The sequence below is a fragment of the Apodemus sylvaticus genome, chromosome 15 (assembly GCF_947179515.1).
Source record: "Apodemus sylvaticus chromosome 15, mApoSyl1.1, whole genome shotgun sequence".
Classification (NCBI taxonomy): Eukaryota; Metazoa; Chordata; class Mammalia; order Rodentia; family Muridae; genus Apodemus; species Apodemus sylvaticus.
In genome coordinates this window covers 25,596,967-25,613,210 of record NC_067486.1, presented here as the reverse complement: position 1 = coordinate 25,613,210, position 16,244 = coordinate 25,596,967, and the positions used below count along the sequence as shown (strand labels likewise).

General features: G+C 42.4%; 1 protein-coding gene across 4 annotated transcripts in view; it reads left to right on the top strand.

Annotated features, from left to right (window-relative positions):
- The window catches only part of Robo1 (roundabout guidance receptor 1), a 399,556-nt gene that overhangs the window by 337,750 nt on the left and 45,562 nt on the right, over nucleotides 1-16,244 (top strand). For 2 of the 4 annotated variants that reach the window (XM_052158079.1, XM_052158077.1), the window contains exons 18-19: nucleotides 3,167-3,193; nucleotides 4,608-4,650. In XM_052158079.1, the coding sequence (XP_052014039.1) occupies nucleotides 3,167-3,193; nucleotides 4,608-4,650 (70 nt within the window). The remainder of the gene's footprint in view (nucleotides 1-3,166; nucleotides 3,194-4,607; nucleotides 4,651-16,244) is intronic. The other 2 variants (XM_052158080.1, XM_052158078.1) reach the window with 1 other exon arrangement.

The window sequence follows — 16,244 nt, the reverse complement described above, 5'->3', positions numbered from 1 at the left end:
TTATCGAGGCCATACATCACCGCAATATAAGAGATTTTTATTGCGATATAAGAGATTTTTATTGCTGCAAGGCAGATTTTGCTAATCAGGCTGTCCTTTGACCAGTCATTACCTCCTTTCTAATTGCACATGTGTTTCCTAGGCAAACACTTTTCTACAAGTCCTGGCAAAGCACTGTCACTGAGTAATCATGTGTCTTAAGTCAGTACTGTCAGTGCAAAGTGGAACTCAAATAGCTCTAGACACAGCTAGACAGGATTCCAGGTCAGCAAGCTAACCTGTGCTCTGGCTTACAAGAAAGCTTGACAGAAGACTTGAGCCAGATTGTCATCAGTCCTGTGGAAAAGGAATCCCTGGCCGGGTCTGTGACCCTCCTCTCCATAAGTAAATGTCCCTAGATGTGTATTCTGTCAGTGTCCCTGCCTGTGAAACCGCAAAGACAGCGTGGCACATTGCGTACACACAGAGGAATAGTAACAGCCCCATACTGACCATATGAACCTTTGACTCCAGATCAGTGGAGAGAAGAGGCTTGTGGGGTGGGTGGCTGGGGAAGGAGGACTGGTGCCCTTGGAGTCTGTCTTTGAAATCTGATTTGAGTTAGGAAGCATGAGTAATACTTAAACTCGGAGTTCCTTGTATTTTCTGTTTGAAGGACCTCCATCCACACCTTGACTGGGTAAGCATCCAGTTCCTGAACTCCAGCATTTCTGATTACAGCCAAGTGTCTTCGCTACGTAATGGTAGCAAGTTAAACACCCTCTGTTGTCTGGACATCTAGAGACACAAAACTCCTAGCTCTGAAAGCATTCTTTTCCTTCACTAATGTCCTTTGAGCATGCCAGTAAAACACCTGTGTGCTCCCTGCCCCAGCTATCCAACTAATACCATTGTCTTTTCTATTAGCTTCTGTTGAGGCCAGAAATTATGAAACATAATGACAAATGTAATTTAATGAGCCCTTGATTCTGCTGTCCTCGCTTTGGCAATTTTTTTTCCTTTGTAATTCTTTTCTCTGTGAATTCTTTAAAAGTATGTTGTGTTTTCTTAAATTGCCTATGCCAAAAAAATAATAATGCCAGAGATTTTAATTAAAGAAGATATGGCATGTTTTAAAGCAAGTCCAATTGCCTATACAACATCAAGCCACAGTGTGTGACTTTGGCTGCCCCTGAGGATTTTTGGTGTGGACTTGCTGCATTGCACCTGAGGTGTGATACGTGGGAATCCTGAGTACCTGTCTGCCTTAGTCAGGGATTCTATTCCTGCACAAGACATCGTGACCAAGAAGCAGGTTGGGGAGGAAAGGGTTTATTGAGCTTACACTTCCCTGTTGCTGTTCATCACTAAAGGAAGTCAGGACAGGACCTCAAGCAGGTCAGGAAGCAGGAGCTGATGCAGAGGCCATGGAGGGATGTTCCTTACTGGCTTGCTTCCCCTGGCTTGCTCAGCCTGCTCTCTTAAAGAACCCAAGTCTACCAGCCCAGGGATGGCGCCACCCACAATGGGCCCTCCCACCTTGATCACTAATTGAGAAAATGCCCCACAGCTAGATCTCATGGAAGTATTTCCTCACCTGAAGCTCCGTTCTCTGTGATAACTCCAGCCTGTGTCAAGGTGACACACAAACCCAGCCAGGACACTGTCTAAATCCCTACCCACTGATCTTCAACATCAGTGCCCATACAGACTGCTGACTGTGTTCTTTGAGGGTTTGAGGATGAAGCTAGGTTTCAGTGGGTAAAAATTCCATTTAATATTGGCCTTTTTTCATTTGCCCTTTATTTTCACAAATCAGGGTGAGCAGAAGGACCTGTTTTCCAGTTCTCCATGTCCTTGTAATCACAAATTAACATTCAGGCACTCCATTCTTAATTTAATAGATTTAGTTTCAAATGTTCCTCTTTTTGTGTGTTTTATGAAGACTTCTCCTGCGTTCTCACTAAAGTGCCTATCCTACCATCAATTTCCTGCTGATGTATGGATGAAAAATAGACTTCAGTGTTTTTTGATATGTGATAAATAATCAGCTCTCCAGTTTCATTTGCCCTAAAGATTTGTTGAAGGCAAGCTTCAATCTGAAAGGAAGGAGTGGAATTTTCCCGTTTTCTTTATTGAGGCTGCATTACCTTTAAATTGAAGGGAAGAGACTGGAAAATCATTTAGTCCCCTCCCTCTCTGAAATGACAGGGAAATTGCTGTGTCGCTGGCCCACACCCAGCCAGGAGTGGTGACAGGGTGGGGGGGGGTATGGAGGGGAGTGGGGGAGGCCAGAGAGCTACTTTTGAAGTCTGCAGTTCAATTTCAGGCATTATTGATTAGATTAAGATTTATAACTGCGAAGGGAGCGAAGGTTCTCGGAGGGGTGTTATTGATCTTTTGTTCAGCTTCTAGGATGGCATTAAAAAAATGTTCTCTTTGCTTCTAGAAAAAGCATACATGCAAAGTATGGCAAAGAAACTAGAGTTTTAGCTCCACAACTTTTTCTATCCATTCATAAATTTTATGATGATAACAAAAACAAGCGAACGTGTTCATCTGTTTCTGCTGGGCATTTCTCATCTGTAAAGCAATATTGTTTTATGATACTCATATCTTTCTTCTCTCTGTCTCTCTCTTTCCCTCCCTCCACCTCTCCCCTCTCCCTCCCTCCCTCCCTCTCTCTCTCTCTCTCTCTCTCTCTCTCTCTCTCTCTCCACTTTCCTCCCTCTCTCCCTTCCAGTAACCGAACACTTCGCCATTCCACTTTGTAAGCATTTCCTTTTAGATGTCTAGATAAGGTTCCTGCACCACCCTGATAATACTTGTTTAAGAATCCATCACCCAGTGTTTAGAAATGATTAATAGCGGAGGATCCCTGTTTGTACTGAAGCCACGGGCAGACTCCATGTTACTAAATGCAAGGTCATTCGCAGGCTAACCCAGACAGTGCCCCTCCCAAGAATGAGAATGTCAGACGCTGCAGAACGGTACCTGTAGAGACAAGCTTCATTTTCTTTTAAGACTTCAGATTGGTGTTGTTCATATATCAGAGTGTCAGACTTACTGGCCTGGTTTATTTACATTTGTTTTATGTTCAGCTGTCTGCTTGATTTATACTAATGTGACGTGTTCCCCTTCTCTCTTCAGCTTAATAACTAGTTTATATTTTGTTTTGATTTTTCAGTCCCGTCCTTTACCTTCACACCAACAGGTATCTATTTGCACTTAACCCCTTCCTTCTGTTTGTTAGTTTGGCATGCGGCGGGTGCTATTGTGTTTCTGGTTCCAGTTCGTTCTGAGCTGGAACTCCGGGGAAAGGACTCACACAGTAGAATAGACACATTTCTTCCACTCCTGCCAGGCATGCATTTGTAGTAGACGTGGTTGGTGCTGCTTTTTTGCCTACTGAATGCAAGTCGGTATTCTGCATGGCACATCGCGTCTTAGTCCTGTGTGCATGGGTCTCTGTCAAACAAGCACACCTTTTCTATCCTATCCGAAGCATGACTGAATGCACTAATCATCTGACTGATCAGATCACACCAGCCCGTGCATCCATCTCCCCTGGACTCAAACCTTCCAAGTTTCCCAGCAGCAGGACAGTTTCTCTCCTTTGAAACTTTCTGTCCGTAGAATTCGTATTCTCGGAGGTACCCCCGAATCACCATCGCACGGGAGAGATGAAACCTCATTCCCCACAAGTCAATCTTCAGCTTGTCTCCATTCGTGTCTTTCAGAATGGATGTTCCTCTCCCGTCACCTGCAGTCAAAGATGTCCCCGTAGTTGTGTCCTCAGTTTTAATCCAGTTATTGGGATCCCAGGGCACAGTTATCTCTCCTTAGCAGACTTGCAGTTTAGAGTTTTTCTGAGTAGAGGAAACTTGGCAGCTTTTAAAAACACATTTCTTCTTAGAAAAATGTGTCAGTATTTACAGGAAAGCTAATCTTCTTAACTCCTTGCCTATTTATAAATCGATTTTTTTGTTCTGGCCCGAATGAAAATTAAGAAATTGTTTACAGTCATGTCTGATGGAGATATAATGTCTGATAGAAACATTATGTTCAAGGGTTCTCATAAACCACGTATAAAATCGTAAGTCACATGTAAAACGGGTCACCGTAGTTTTCACAGCTTGGCATAAGTTTTTGTTGCGTGGAAAGGGGATTTACTTGAGCATGTGTTCTTGCTTTATTTCTGTGCTTTCTTCTGGGAAGACAATCTAGCCATGTCTCTTTCCCTCCAAATTTAAAATTATACATACTGAAATAGTAGAACTATCTAATCCTGTGAAAAAGTCTCAACAAATCCTCCACGGGTGGTGGTGTACACATCAGAATGGGTTATGCTTAGGAACAGTGTCCTGGAGTTTTTAAATTTTGCTCCTTGCAATCGTATTGAGACACTGAGAACTTAAAAATGATATATAGTTAGTCTAAAAATCATCTTCTAAAATATTCCTAGATGGAGCAAAAATCTGAGACATCTTGCAGTAGTTTTCATAAAGCTCCTAGGTAGGAAGGGAAATTGAATGACATTTAGAAAGCTGCTCGTGAATTTAATGGTTCCTGCTATATAAACATGCCTATTAATTGTTCTCTTTCTCTTTTCTTTTATAATATTCTAGTAACTTATCAAAGAGGAGGCGAAGCCGTCAGCAGTGGAGGGAGGTAATTATCTTACTTACTTTTTAAATCCAAATGGGTATTCCAATTATTTTTTTTTTGTCTTTGACATTGTTTCCTTTGTTAAAAGGTTAAACTTCCATGTTGAATTTCTTCACCTACTTTGAAGTTATCTCTCCCTTCAGCTGTTAACCAAGGAATTTTTGCAGTTTTTGTATGAGTGGGTGCATTTCAGATCTTGACCACGGGAGGGAGCAGTTTACCCAAGAAAGGCAGACTTGCTGATTTAGCAGAAGATTAAAAGGCCTTAAAGTGATTAAGCCTTGGCACTTAGGAAGATTAGGAAATATAGCTGGTTAACAGACACTATCAAAGAAAGGCGTCCCCTTGAAAACCTGCTGAAGGCGGCAGTTGCTCGGAAGTTGTGGGTGATGTTTGTTCTTGGCAGGAATTTAGCATAATTCACATCTATATATGGAGGGAAAATACATTTGAAGGAAGAAATCTAGGTAGCTTGTTAACAAAGAGATGTTTTCACCTCTAATTAAAAGGAACCTCAATCCCACATTTATGGGGTTTTTTTTTTAGTGATTATTATTCAGTGAGTTGTAATATATTCACAGAGAAATCACAAATTGAGGTAGCAGAAAGCTTTAAAGGGGCTGGTGTAGGGATACATCACAGGCTGAAGGATTTTCCACAATAAGGTGGGTTTTTTTTTTCACCACCACGCCCACCTCTCACCCCACCCCTCAAAAATCCAGTCACATTAAGGTGATTAAAAAAAAAAGAAAGAAAGAAAGAAAGAAAGAAAGAAAGAAAAGAAAATTGAAAAGAAAACCCGTCCAACACAAACTATTTTATAATTCAAATTTGTTTAACTTGCTGAGTGCCTTTGAATGTAGAGGTGAATAACTAATGGGTTTAACTACCAGAGTTTGGGGTTATTCCTGACTCTAAGACGCTGCCGATAGGATAGGAACATTACTGAACTTGCTTTATAACAAAGAGTGATTGGAAAGAGGAAGGTTGCCTGCCTCTAGCCAAGGCTTTGCAATAGGCTCTGATCTCTTCATTCCTGGATACTGTTAGCTTCTTGTTTTCCTACCTGTGAAACAAAGCCAGCCTCCAATCCCAAAACTAAGAAGTCTGCACACACACACACACACACACACACACACACACACACACACACACAAATCCACTAGATTCACCAATTAAACTGCAGCATACTTTTGTGTCCTGGGGAATTCCATGTAAGTCACAGCCCCTACATTCAAGCGGACTCACACATGAGCCTCTGGCATAGAAACATTTCCTCTTAGGTAAATCTGGAATGCCTGACTATTTAGCCACCACCTTTTGTGTATATTCTTTTTTTTTTTTTTTTTTTTTTTTTTTTTTTTTTTTTTTTTTTTTCTTTTTTTTTTTTATTATTCGATATAATTTATTTACATTTCAAATGATTTCCCCTTTTCTAGCCCCCCCACTCCCCGAAAGTCCCGCAAGCCCCCTTCTCTTCCCCTGTCCTCCCACCCACCCCTTCCCACTTCCCCGTTCTGGTTTTGCTGAATACTGTTTCACTGAGTCTTTCCAGAACCAGGGGCCACTCCTCCTTTCTTCTTGTACCTCATTTGATGTGTGGATTATGTTTTGGGTATTCCAGTTTTCTAGGTTAATATCCACTTATTAGTGAGTGCATACCATGATTCACCTTTTGAGTCTGGGTTACCTCACTTAGTATGATATTCTCTAGCTCCATCCATTTGCCTAAGAATTTCATGAATTCATTGTTTCTAATGGCTGAATAGTACTCCATTGTGTAGATATACCACATTTTTTGCATCCACTCTTCTGTTGAGGGATACCTGGGTTCTTTCCAGCATCTGGCAATTACAAATAGGGCTGCTATGAACATAGTAGAACATGTATCCTTATTACATGGTGGGGAGTCTTCTGGGTATATGCCCAGGAGTGGTATAGCAGGATCTTCTGGAAGTAAGGTGCCCAGTTTTCGGAGGAACCGCCAGACTGATTTCCAGAGTGGTTGTACCAATTTGCAACCCCACCAGCAGTGGAGGAGTGTTCCTCTTTCTCCACACCCTCTCCAACACCTGCTGTCTCCTGAATTTTTAATCTTAGCCATTCTGACTGGTGTAAGATGAAATCTTAGGGTTGTTTTGATTTGCATTTCCCTAATGACTAATGAAGTTGAGCATTTTTTAAGATGCTTCTCCGCCATCTGAAGTTCTTCAGGTGAGAATTCTTTGTTTAACTCTGTACCCCATTTTTTAATAGGGTTGTTTGGTTTTCTGGAGTCTAACTTCTTGAGTTCTTTATATATATTGGATATTAGCCCTCTATCTGATGTAGGATTGGTGAAGATCTTTTCCCAATTTGTTGGTTGCCGATTTGTCCTCTTGATGGTGTCCTTTGCCTTACAGAAACTTTGTAATTTTATGAGGTCCCATTTGTCAATTCTTGCTCTTAGAGCATACGCTATTGGTGTTCTGTTCAGAAACTTTCTCCCTGTACCGATGTCCTCAAGGGTCTTCCCCAGTTTTTTTTCTATTAGCTTCAGAGTGTCTGGCTTTATGTGGAGGTCCTTGATCCATTTGGATTTGAGCTTAGTACAAGGAGACAAGGATGGATCAATTCGCATTCTTCTGCATGCTGACCTCCAGTTGAACCAGCACCATTTGTTGAAAAGGCTATCTTTTTTCCATTGGATGTTTTCAGCCTCTTTGTCGAGGATCAAGTGGCCATAGGTGTGTGGGTTCATTTCTGGATCTTCAATCCTGTTCCATTGATCCTCCTGTCTGTCACTGTACCAATACCATGCAGTTTTTAACACTATTGCTCTGTAGTATTGCTTGAGGTCAGGGATACTGATTCCCCCAGATTTCCTTTTGTTGCTGAGAATAGTTTTAGCTATCCTGGGTTTTTTGTTGTTCCAGATGAATTTGATAATTGCTCTTTCTAGCTCTGTGAAGAATTGAGTTGGGATTTTGATGGGTATTGCATTGAATCTGTATAGTGCTTTAGGCAAAATGGCCATTTTAACTATATTGATTCTGCCGATCCATGAGCATGGGAGGTTTTCCCATTTTTTGAGGTCTTCTTCCATTTCCTTCTTCAGAGTCTTGAAGTTCTTGTCATACAGATCTTTCACATGTTTGGTAAGAGTCACCCCAAGATACTTTATACTGTTTGTGGCTATTGTGAAGGGGGTCATTTCCCTAATTTCTTTCTCAGCCTGCTTATCCTTTGAGTATAGGAAGGCCACTGATTTGCTTGAGTTGACTTTATAACCTGCCACTTTGCTGAAGTTGTTTATCAGCTGTAGGAGCTCTCTAGTGGAGTTCTTTGGGTCACTTAGGTAGACGATCATGTCGTCTGCAAATAATGATAGTTTGACTTCTTCCTTTCCAATTTGTATCCCTTTGACCTCCTTATGTTGTCGAATTGCCCGAGCTAGTACCTCAAGTACAATATTGAAAAGATAAGGAGAAAGGGGGCAGCCTTGTCTGGTCCCTGATTTCAGTGGGATTGCTTCAAGTTTCTCTCCATTTAGTTTGATGCTGGCTACCGGTTTGCTGTATATTGCTTTTACTATGTTTAGGTATGGGCCTTGAATTCCTGTTCTCTCCAAGACTTTAAGCATGAAGGGATGCTGAATTTTGTCAAATGCTTTTTCAGCATCCAATGAAATGACCATGTGGTTTTGTTCTTTGAGTTTGTTTATGTAGTGGATTGTATTGATGGATTTCCGTATATTGAACCAACCCTGCATTCCTGGGATAAAGCCTACTTGATCATGGTGGATGATCGTTTTGATGTGTTCTTGGATTCGGTTGGCAAGAATTTTATTGAGTATTTTTGCATCGATGTTCATAAGGGAAATTGGTCTGAAGTTCTCTTTCTTTGTTGGATCTTTGTGTGGCTTTGGTATCAGCGTAATTGTGGCTTCGTAGAAGGAATTGGGTAGTGTTCCTTCTGTTTCTATTTTGTGGAATAGTTTGAAGAGTATTGGTGTTAACTCTTCTTTGAAGGTCTGGTAGAATTCTGCACTGAAGCCATCTGGTCCTGTGCTTTTTTTGGTTGGAAGACTTTCTATGACTCCTTCTATTTCTTTAGGCATTATGGGACTGTTTAGATGGTCTAGTTGGTCCTGATTTAATTTTGGTATTTGGTATCTGTCAAGGAAATTGTCCATTTCCTCCAGATTCTCCAGTTGTGTTGAGTATAGGCTCTTGTAGTAGGATCTGATGATTTTTTGGATTTCCTCAGTTTCCGTTGTTATATCTCCCTTTTCATTTCTAAGTTTGTTAATTTGGATACTTTCTCTGTGCCCTTTGGTCATTCTGGCTAAGGGTTTATCTATCTTGTTGATTTTCTCAAAGAACCAGCTCCTGGTATTGTTGATTTTTTGTATGGTTCTCTTTGTTTCTACTTGATTGATTTCGGCCCTGAGTTTGATGATTTCCTGCCTTCTACTCCTCCTGGGCGAAATAGCTTCTTTTTGTTCCAGGGCTTTCAGGTGTGTCATTAAGCTGGTAATGTATGCTCTCTCCATTTTCTTTTTGGAGGCACTCAGGGCTATGAGTTTTCCTCTTAGCACTGCTTTCATTGTGTCCCATAGATTTGGGTATGTTGTGTTTTCATTTTCATTGTGTTCTAAAAAGTCTTTAATTTCTTTCTTTATTTCTTCCTTGACCAAGGTATCATTGAGTAGAGTATTGTTCAGTTTCCACGTGTATGTGGGCTTTCTGTTGTTTCTGTTGCTATTGAAGACCACTTTTACTCCATAGTGATCAGATAGGAGGCATGGGATTAGTTCGATCTTCTTATATTTGTTGAGGTCTGTCTTGTGACCAATTATATGGTCGATTTTGGAGAAGGTACCATGAGGTGCTGAGAAAAAGGTATATTCTTTTGTTTTAGGATAGAATGTTCTATATATATCTGTTAAATCTAATTGGTCCAAAGCTTCAATTAGTTTCATTGTGTCCCTGTTTAGTTTCTGTTTTCCTGATCGGTCCATTGAGGAAAGTGCAGTGTTGAAGTCACCCACAATTATTGTGTTAGGTGCAATGTGTGCTTTTAGTTTTAATAAAGTTTCTTTTACAAAAGAGGGTGCCCTTACATTTGGGGCATAGATGTTCAGGATTGTCAGTTCTTCTTTTTGTATTTTTCCTTTGACCAGCAAGAAGTGTCCCTCAGGGTCTCTTTTGATGACTTTGGGTTGAAAGTCAATTTTATCTGATATTAAAATGGCTACTCCAGCTTGTTTCCTGAGACCATTTGCTTGTAAAATTGTCTTCCAGCCTTTTACTCTAAGGTAGTGTTTGTCTTTGACCCTGAGGTGTGTTTCCTGTAAGCAGCAAAATGTAGGGTCCTGTTTACGTATCCATTCAGTTAGTCTGTGTCTTTTTATTGGGGCATTAAGTCCATTGATGTTAAGAGATATTAAGGAATAGTGATTGTTACTTCCTATCATTTTTGACGTTATTTTTTAAATTTGAATGCTTAACTTCTTTTGGGTTTGATGAAAGGTTACTATCTTGCTTTTTCCAGGGTGAAGTTTCCCTCCTTGTATTGGTGTTGTCCTCCTATTATCCTTTTTAGGGCCGGGTTTGTGGATAGATATTGGGTAAACTTGGTTTTGTCATGAAATATCTTAGTTTCTCCCTCTATGGTGATTGAGAGTTTTGCTGGATATAGTAGTTTTGGTTGGCATTTGTGTTCTCTTAGAGTCTGCATGAGATCTGCCCAGGACCTTCTAGCCTTCATAGTCTCAGGTGAAAAGTCTGCTGTGATTCTGATAGGTCTTCCTTTATATGTTACTTGGCCTTTTTCTCTTACTGCCTTTAGTATTCTTTCTTTGTTTAGAACATTTGGTGTTTTGATTATTATGTGACGGGAAGTATTTCTGTTCTGGTCCAGTCTGTTTGGAGTTCTGTAGGCTTCTTGTATATTCATGGGCATCTCTCTCTTTAGGTTAGGGAAGTTTTCTTCCATAATTTTATTGAAGATATTTGCTGGCCCTTTAAGTTGTAAATCTTCACTCTCCTCTATGCCTATAATCCTTAGGTTTGGTCTTCTCATTGTGTCCTGGATTTCCTGGATATTTTGGGTTACAAGCTTTTTGCATTTTGCATTTTCTTTAACTGTTGAGTCCATGGTTTCTATGGAATCTTCAGCATCTGAGATTCTTTCTTCTATCTCTTGTATTCTGTTGTTGATATTTGTATCTCTGTCCCCTGATTTCTTCCCAAGGCTTTCTATCTCCAAAGTTGTCTCCCTTTGAGTTTTCTTAGTTGTTTCTACTTCTGATTTTAGATCCTGGATGGTTTTGCTTAGCTCCTTCACTTGCATGTTTGTGTTTTCCTGTAATTCTTTAAGAGATTTTTGTGTTTTCTCATTCATGAGCTCAGCCTGTTGACCAAAGTTCTCCTGTATTTCTTTAAGAGATTTTTGTGTTTCGTCTTTCATGACCTCAGCCTGTTGAGCAAAGTTCTCCTGTATTTCTTTAAGTGTTTTTTGCATTTCCTCCTTGTTGGCTTTTGTATTCTCCTGGATTTCTTTCAATGATTTTTGTGTTTCCCTTGCAAGGGCTTCTACCTTTTGATCCATTGTCTCCTGAATTTCTTTACGTATGACCTTCATGTGTTCCTGTACCAGCATCATGACCAGTGATTTTAAATCCAAATCTTGTTTTACTGGTGTGATGGGGTATCCAGGACATGTTGGTAGAGGAGAATTGGGTTCAGATGTTGCCATATTGCCTTGATTTCTGTTAGTGACGTTCCTGCGTTTGCCTTTTGCCATCTAGATCTCACTGGTGTTAGTTTATCTTGTCAGTGCTGGACTCACCAGTGCAAGCTGCCCCTTCCCAGTTGGCCTCTGGTGCACAGCTTACCTCCTGCACTGCTTGTAGACAGTGTGCTGCTGCCCAGGCTGTTCAGATCCCAAAGCAGGCACCCGAAGGCTCCCGCTGGGGCCCGCTGGATTCACTGGAGCACACTGACTTCTCCCAGCTGGCCGCCCGGAAACCCAGCTAGCCACTTGCAGGACTTGGAGATGTAATGCTGCCGCCCAGACTGATCTGGATCCGGAAGCGGAGAGAGTAGAGCTAAGGCCTTCTGCCTGAGGCCTTGCCCCAGATTGTGTCTGTGGAGCAGATGGAGCCCGTGTGCACTCCCAGGGAGTGCCGACGGTGTATGCTACTGTGACCTCCCCTGAGTTCCGCTCACTCCGCTGGGCAGCCGATCTGCCAACCGGGCTATCGCACACAAGGTTAGCCTGGCCGCCCAGTCCCTGAGTCCAGGCAAAAGCCTGGGAGGCCAAGGTCCGAGCAAAGTTCCCCTACGGCTTTGACTGTTAATTGGGTTTGCCAGGTGACTAGGATGGCGGGCGTGTGCGCCCGCGCTCCCTGAAAGCACCGGGAGAGTCTGCTTTGCTAACAATCACCTGGGCGGGTTGACTCACAGATGGCCCACCAAGCCGCCCAGTTCTTGGGGTCAGTCCTGTGCCTTTTGGGGCCTGGACCCCCGCTTTGTTAGCCTTAGGCTATGCCTGTTACAGGTCTGCCCGCCTGAGCTCTCTGTCGTCCTGCAGGCAAAATGGCCGCGGCGCGCTCGCAGGCCTGGGCAAAAAACCTCCTGGTTGGGTTGGCACCCCGATGGCCCCCCGACCCGCCCAGGGCCTGGGTGCAGGCCAACGCCCGTCGGGCTCAGACCACCGCGGTGTTGGCCTCGGATTATGTTTGTGTACCTCAGTCTGTCCGATTCCTGGAGTACGGAACCAAGATGGATCCTCCTCTCCTGACTGGTGGGAGGCCGAGTTCTGAAGTGGCCTCCGTGCAGGAAAGGCGCCGCACAACTGCAGCTGCTTGCTGTCCGGCTGGTCAGCGAAGGTCAGTGGTCGTGGGCGCAGGGCCTAACTGGTCCCTGTGACGCCTTGGTTCCACTGCTGATGGCCCTTCAGCTGGAGCAGCCACTGCTGCCGCTGCCGCCGCCGCCGCCGCCGCCCGAGGGTTTTTCGTGTATATTCTTAAGTCGTAGGCTTCAGTTTCCTTGGCAGTAGTCTCTGTGCACGAACACGTGTGCACAAGCTCGCATACACATGTATAACAATAAAATAGAAACCCCATTTCTTCGCTAAAGCCTTTGCAACCCTATGGAAACTAAATTACCGTGGGGGGAACGAGGGCAGAAATGCGTAATTAGCATTAAATGGTTCTGTCATAAACGAAGAATTGCCAAGTTCCCAAACTCTCTACTTGAAGATCCACTAGCCATGCAGACATAACTGTCTACATTTTAAAAGCAGACGCCTAGCAATGAAGTAGAGTTACTTCCAGTACTCACTGGAAATCATCATTTTCTTCAGTGTAATGGCAAAAGGTTTGAGAATGTTGGAGAAGTCACAGTCGATAGAGTTAACGCTCAGGGTGACTGGTTTGTTGCTTTGCCCTGTTTCATTTTTACACAGTTTTAAACATTGACTCATCCGCTAGAATAAACTTTTATGATGTAGCGGTCACTAAGTAAAATCCCCTCGCTGGATTTCACAGTGTAGCGAGAATGTCAAAATGAACAATTAAGACAATGGATGCTTTTAAAAGTCTACTATATTGTGATAGCAGTTGCTAACTATGGCCGGGGAGAGAGGAAAATGGAATAAGGAAATTAGTTCATTGGGAAGGGATGTCATCTCTAGCTATGGAATAGCTGTGTGGTGTGTATGTGTGTGTGTGTGTGTGTGTGTGTGTGTCTGTGTGTATGTGTGTGTGCCCGTGCCTGTGCATGCACAGGTGTGTAATGTGTATGTTTGTATGTTTTGTGTGAATGGGGCAGAGAAAGTGTACCATAGCAGATGTCTCTGCTGAGTTCTCTTTGTCCGTCCCTTCCACTCTGGGTTTCTTTATACATCTCAGATTCTGGACCCTAATGGACCTGGCACATCACTGGGTCAATGCGACTGCAACCAAAACCTTCACGCCAGATGTGTTCACACCCTGCATCCATTGAGGATCTCTTGTCCTCTTCTCTCTCACAAGTCTGATTGTCTGCAAACTCTAGAATTACCCCCACCCCTTCTGGAAGAAAACGCGGGCTGTTTCAACTTAATCTAGTTTCACTAAAACTACCCTTGCCACCTCTCTGCCAGCTCAGGCAAGAATGATTTTTTTGGATGTGTGTTAATCATGTCTGCACTCTTGAAGAAACTGGTATCAGTAGGCCCCTGGATCCCAGGGCAATATTTTAACCCTACAGACTCTGAGACTGCCTGTTAGCTAGCTCATAGTACATTGTCTGCTATGCATGCTGGATCATGACACTGTGCATTGTATAAGGCTAAAGATAGCTTTCTACCTAACATCCTTTGGCAATCTTGGCATTCCTATATTCAATCTTGCTTTTGATTGCTCCCAATGAAATGGGTTTCATGGAACTATCTCAATTAAGCATGAAATAAATCGTCTATCTTACTAAGAAAGAAAGAAAGAGAGAGAGAGAGAGAGAGAGAGAGAGAGAAGAAAGAAAGAAAGAAAGAAAGAAAGAAAGAAAGAAAGAAAGAAAGAAAGAAGAGAGAAAGAAAGAAGAGAGAGGCGAAGAAAGACAGAAAGGAAGGAAGGTAGAAAGAGAGAAAGAAAGAAAGAAAGAAAGAAAGAAAGAAAGAAAGAAAGAAAGAAAGAAAGAAAGAAAGAAAGGAAGGAAGGAAGGAAGGAAGGAAGGAAGGAAGGAAGGAAGGAAGAAAGAAAGAAAGAAAGAAAGAAAGAAAGAAAGAAAGAAAGAAAGAAAGAAAGAAAGAAAGAAAGAAAGAAAGAAAGAAAAAAAAAGAAAGAGATTGTGTGTCACTGCGCTGTAGCTTTAGAGGCTCTGAGCTGTGCTCCCAGCGTTCACAGGTGGTTTACAAGTAACTGCATGCCTGAAGCTCCCCATTTAGGCAAGGCAGGCTGACCCTGGCCCCAGGGAGCTTCCTTGACTCCACCTCCCCATGGCTGGGATAGCAAGTGTTCACGCCCAGCTTTTTACATGGATTCTGGGCCTTGAACCTGGATCCTCATGCTTGCACAACACCTTCCTGACAGGATTCTCTATCCAGCCAGTAAATGCACTTTGATTACATCATCGATCTGATTTAGTGGATGACGTCAGAGAATCCAGGGACTGTACCTCAACGCTGTCACTGATGTTCTTTGAGAAGGCTAAATGGCTTGATAGATGAATGAATGAATGAATGAATGAATTCCAGAGCCCCCATTTTGTCTTTGATTGTTTTAAAGGTTTATTGTTTGGAAGTGATTTTTTTTTTCATTTTATAAAAGAAGAGGCTAGAGTTCCCCACATTGTAGATTTAGTTATTCCTTAAAGAAGAATGAGCACTGTGGTTAGACCAAGAGGCCTGCTCCCGACATGCAGAGGACAAAGTGTGAGGTAATCCAGACGGAGTGGAGTAATATTAAATGGATGCTCTTACCCATTTGCTTCTCATGCCTCAAACATTCCAGTTGCCTCTTCCAAGAAAACCTACTTAAATTCCAAACCACAACATGAACCAGGAAAAAGCGAGGGGAACCGGAGGGAGGGGGTGCGAAGGTCAGCTTTGCCTGGTCAGTGTGCCAATACCACATTTCCTGTCAGGGGAGAACAGACAGAAGTGGATAAAACCCACATCTTGCTTCTCTTAAAAAAACCTTGGCAACTCTTAGATGGAACCGAGGGCTTTGAAACTCATTCACGCAGTCTGTGGAGTAAGGACACAGCCATTCGGCTGGCGACCTTCACTGCAGGGATTCTGTGTAACTGTTCATAGCTCCTAGACTCTGTGGTATGTCTGTTGTGGTTTATCAATTCAAATAAGTGTTCTTGGAGTGAGAGATAGGAATATCTGAAGTAACGGAAAACGCAGAACTGAAGGCAATTGGCATGTAATCTTTGGAGCACATATGGGTTCTTTGTTGTTTTGTTTGTCGTGACTCAAATGAATCCTCTTCATATATGCAATCATGTAAAGTCATTTTTAATGTGCTTAAGCCAGTAGCCACTATATATGCTTTGCTTTGTTTGGTTTGAGCAACCAAACTTACACATTAGTTCAATAAAATTTAAATGGATAAACATAGCCCTCAGAACTGTTAGTTGCAGAAGACAGATGACACCCTTGATACTGTTGTATGTGTCTACCCTTGCCTTCAAGACCTCTGCCATACACACCTGGTACTGTAAGCTTTGTCACGGGACAAGAGTCATGCCTTACCTTCTCCCTGAGAATACTTCTCATTCCAAACTCAAGTCTAAACAGAAGCCCGAGGTGCGATTGCAGATCTTCCTTCCTGCTGGAAATCACCCATCTCTATAAGAAGCTTTAAGCTTCTGATGATATCAAAGCACTCACTGTAAATGTGGTTACAGTGTTTACAGAGGGAATCAGTAGCAGGAAAACTGTCTGTGCCTTTTGAAACACTCAAGCCAGTCTGGGAATTTTCCACTTGGCTTATACTTTGTACCTACCATTATGTCTTTTCAGTGCCAAATACGGCAGTTTTATTCTTAATAACTTCAACAGTATAACACTTGAGGTTCACATTCAGGAGAAATACAGTAAGAAAGTTAAAGATGACTCAGTGC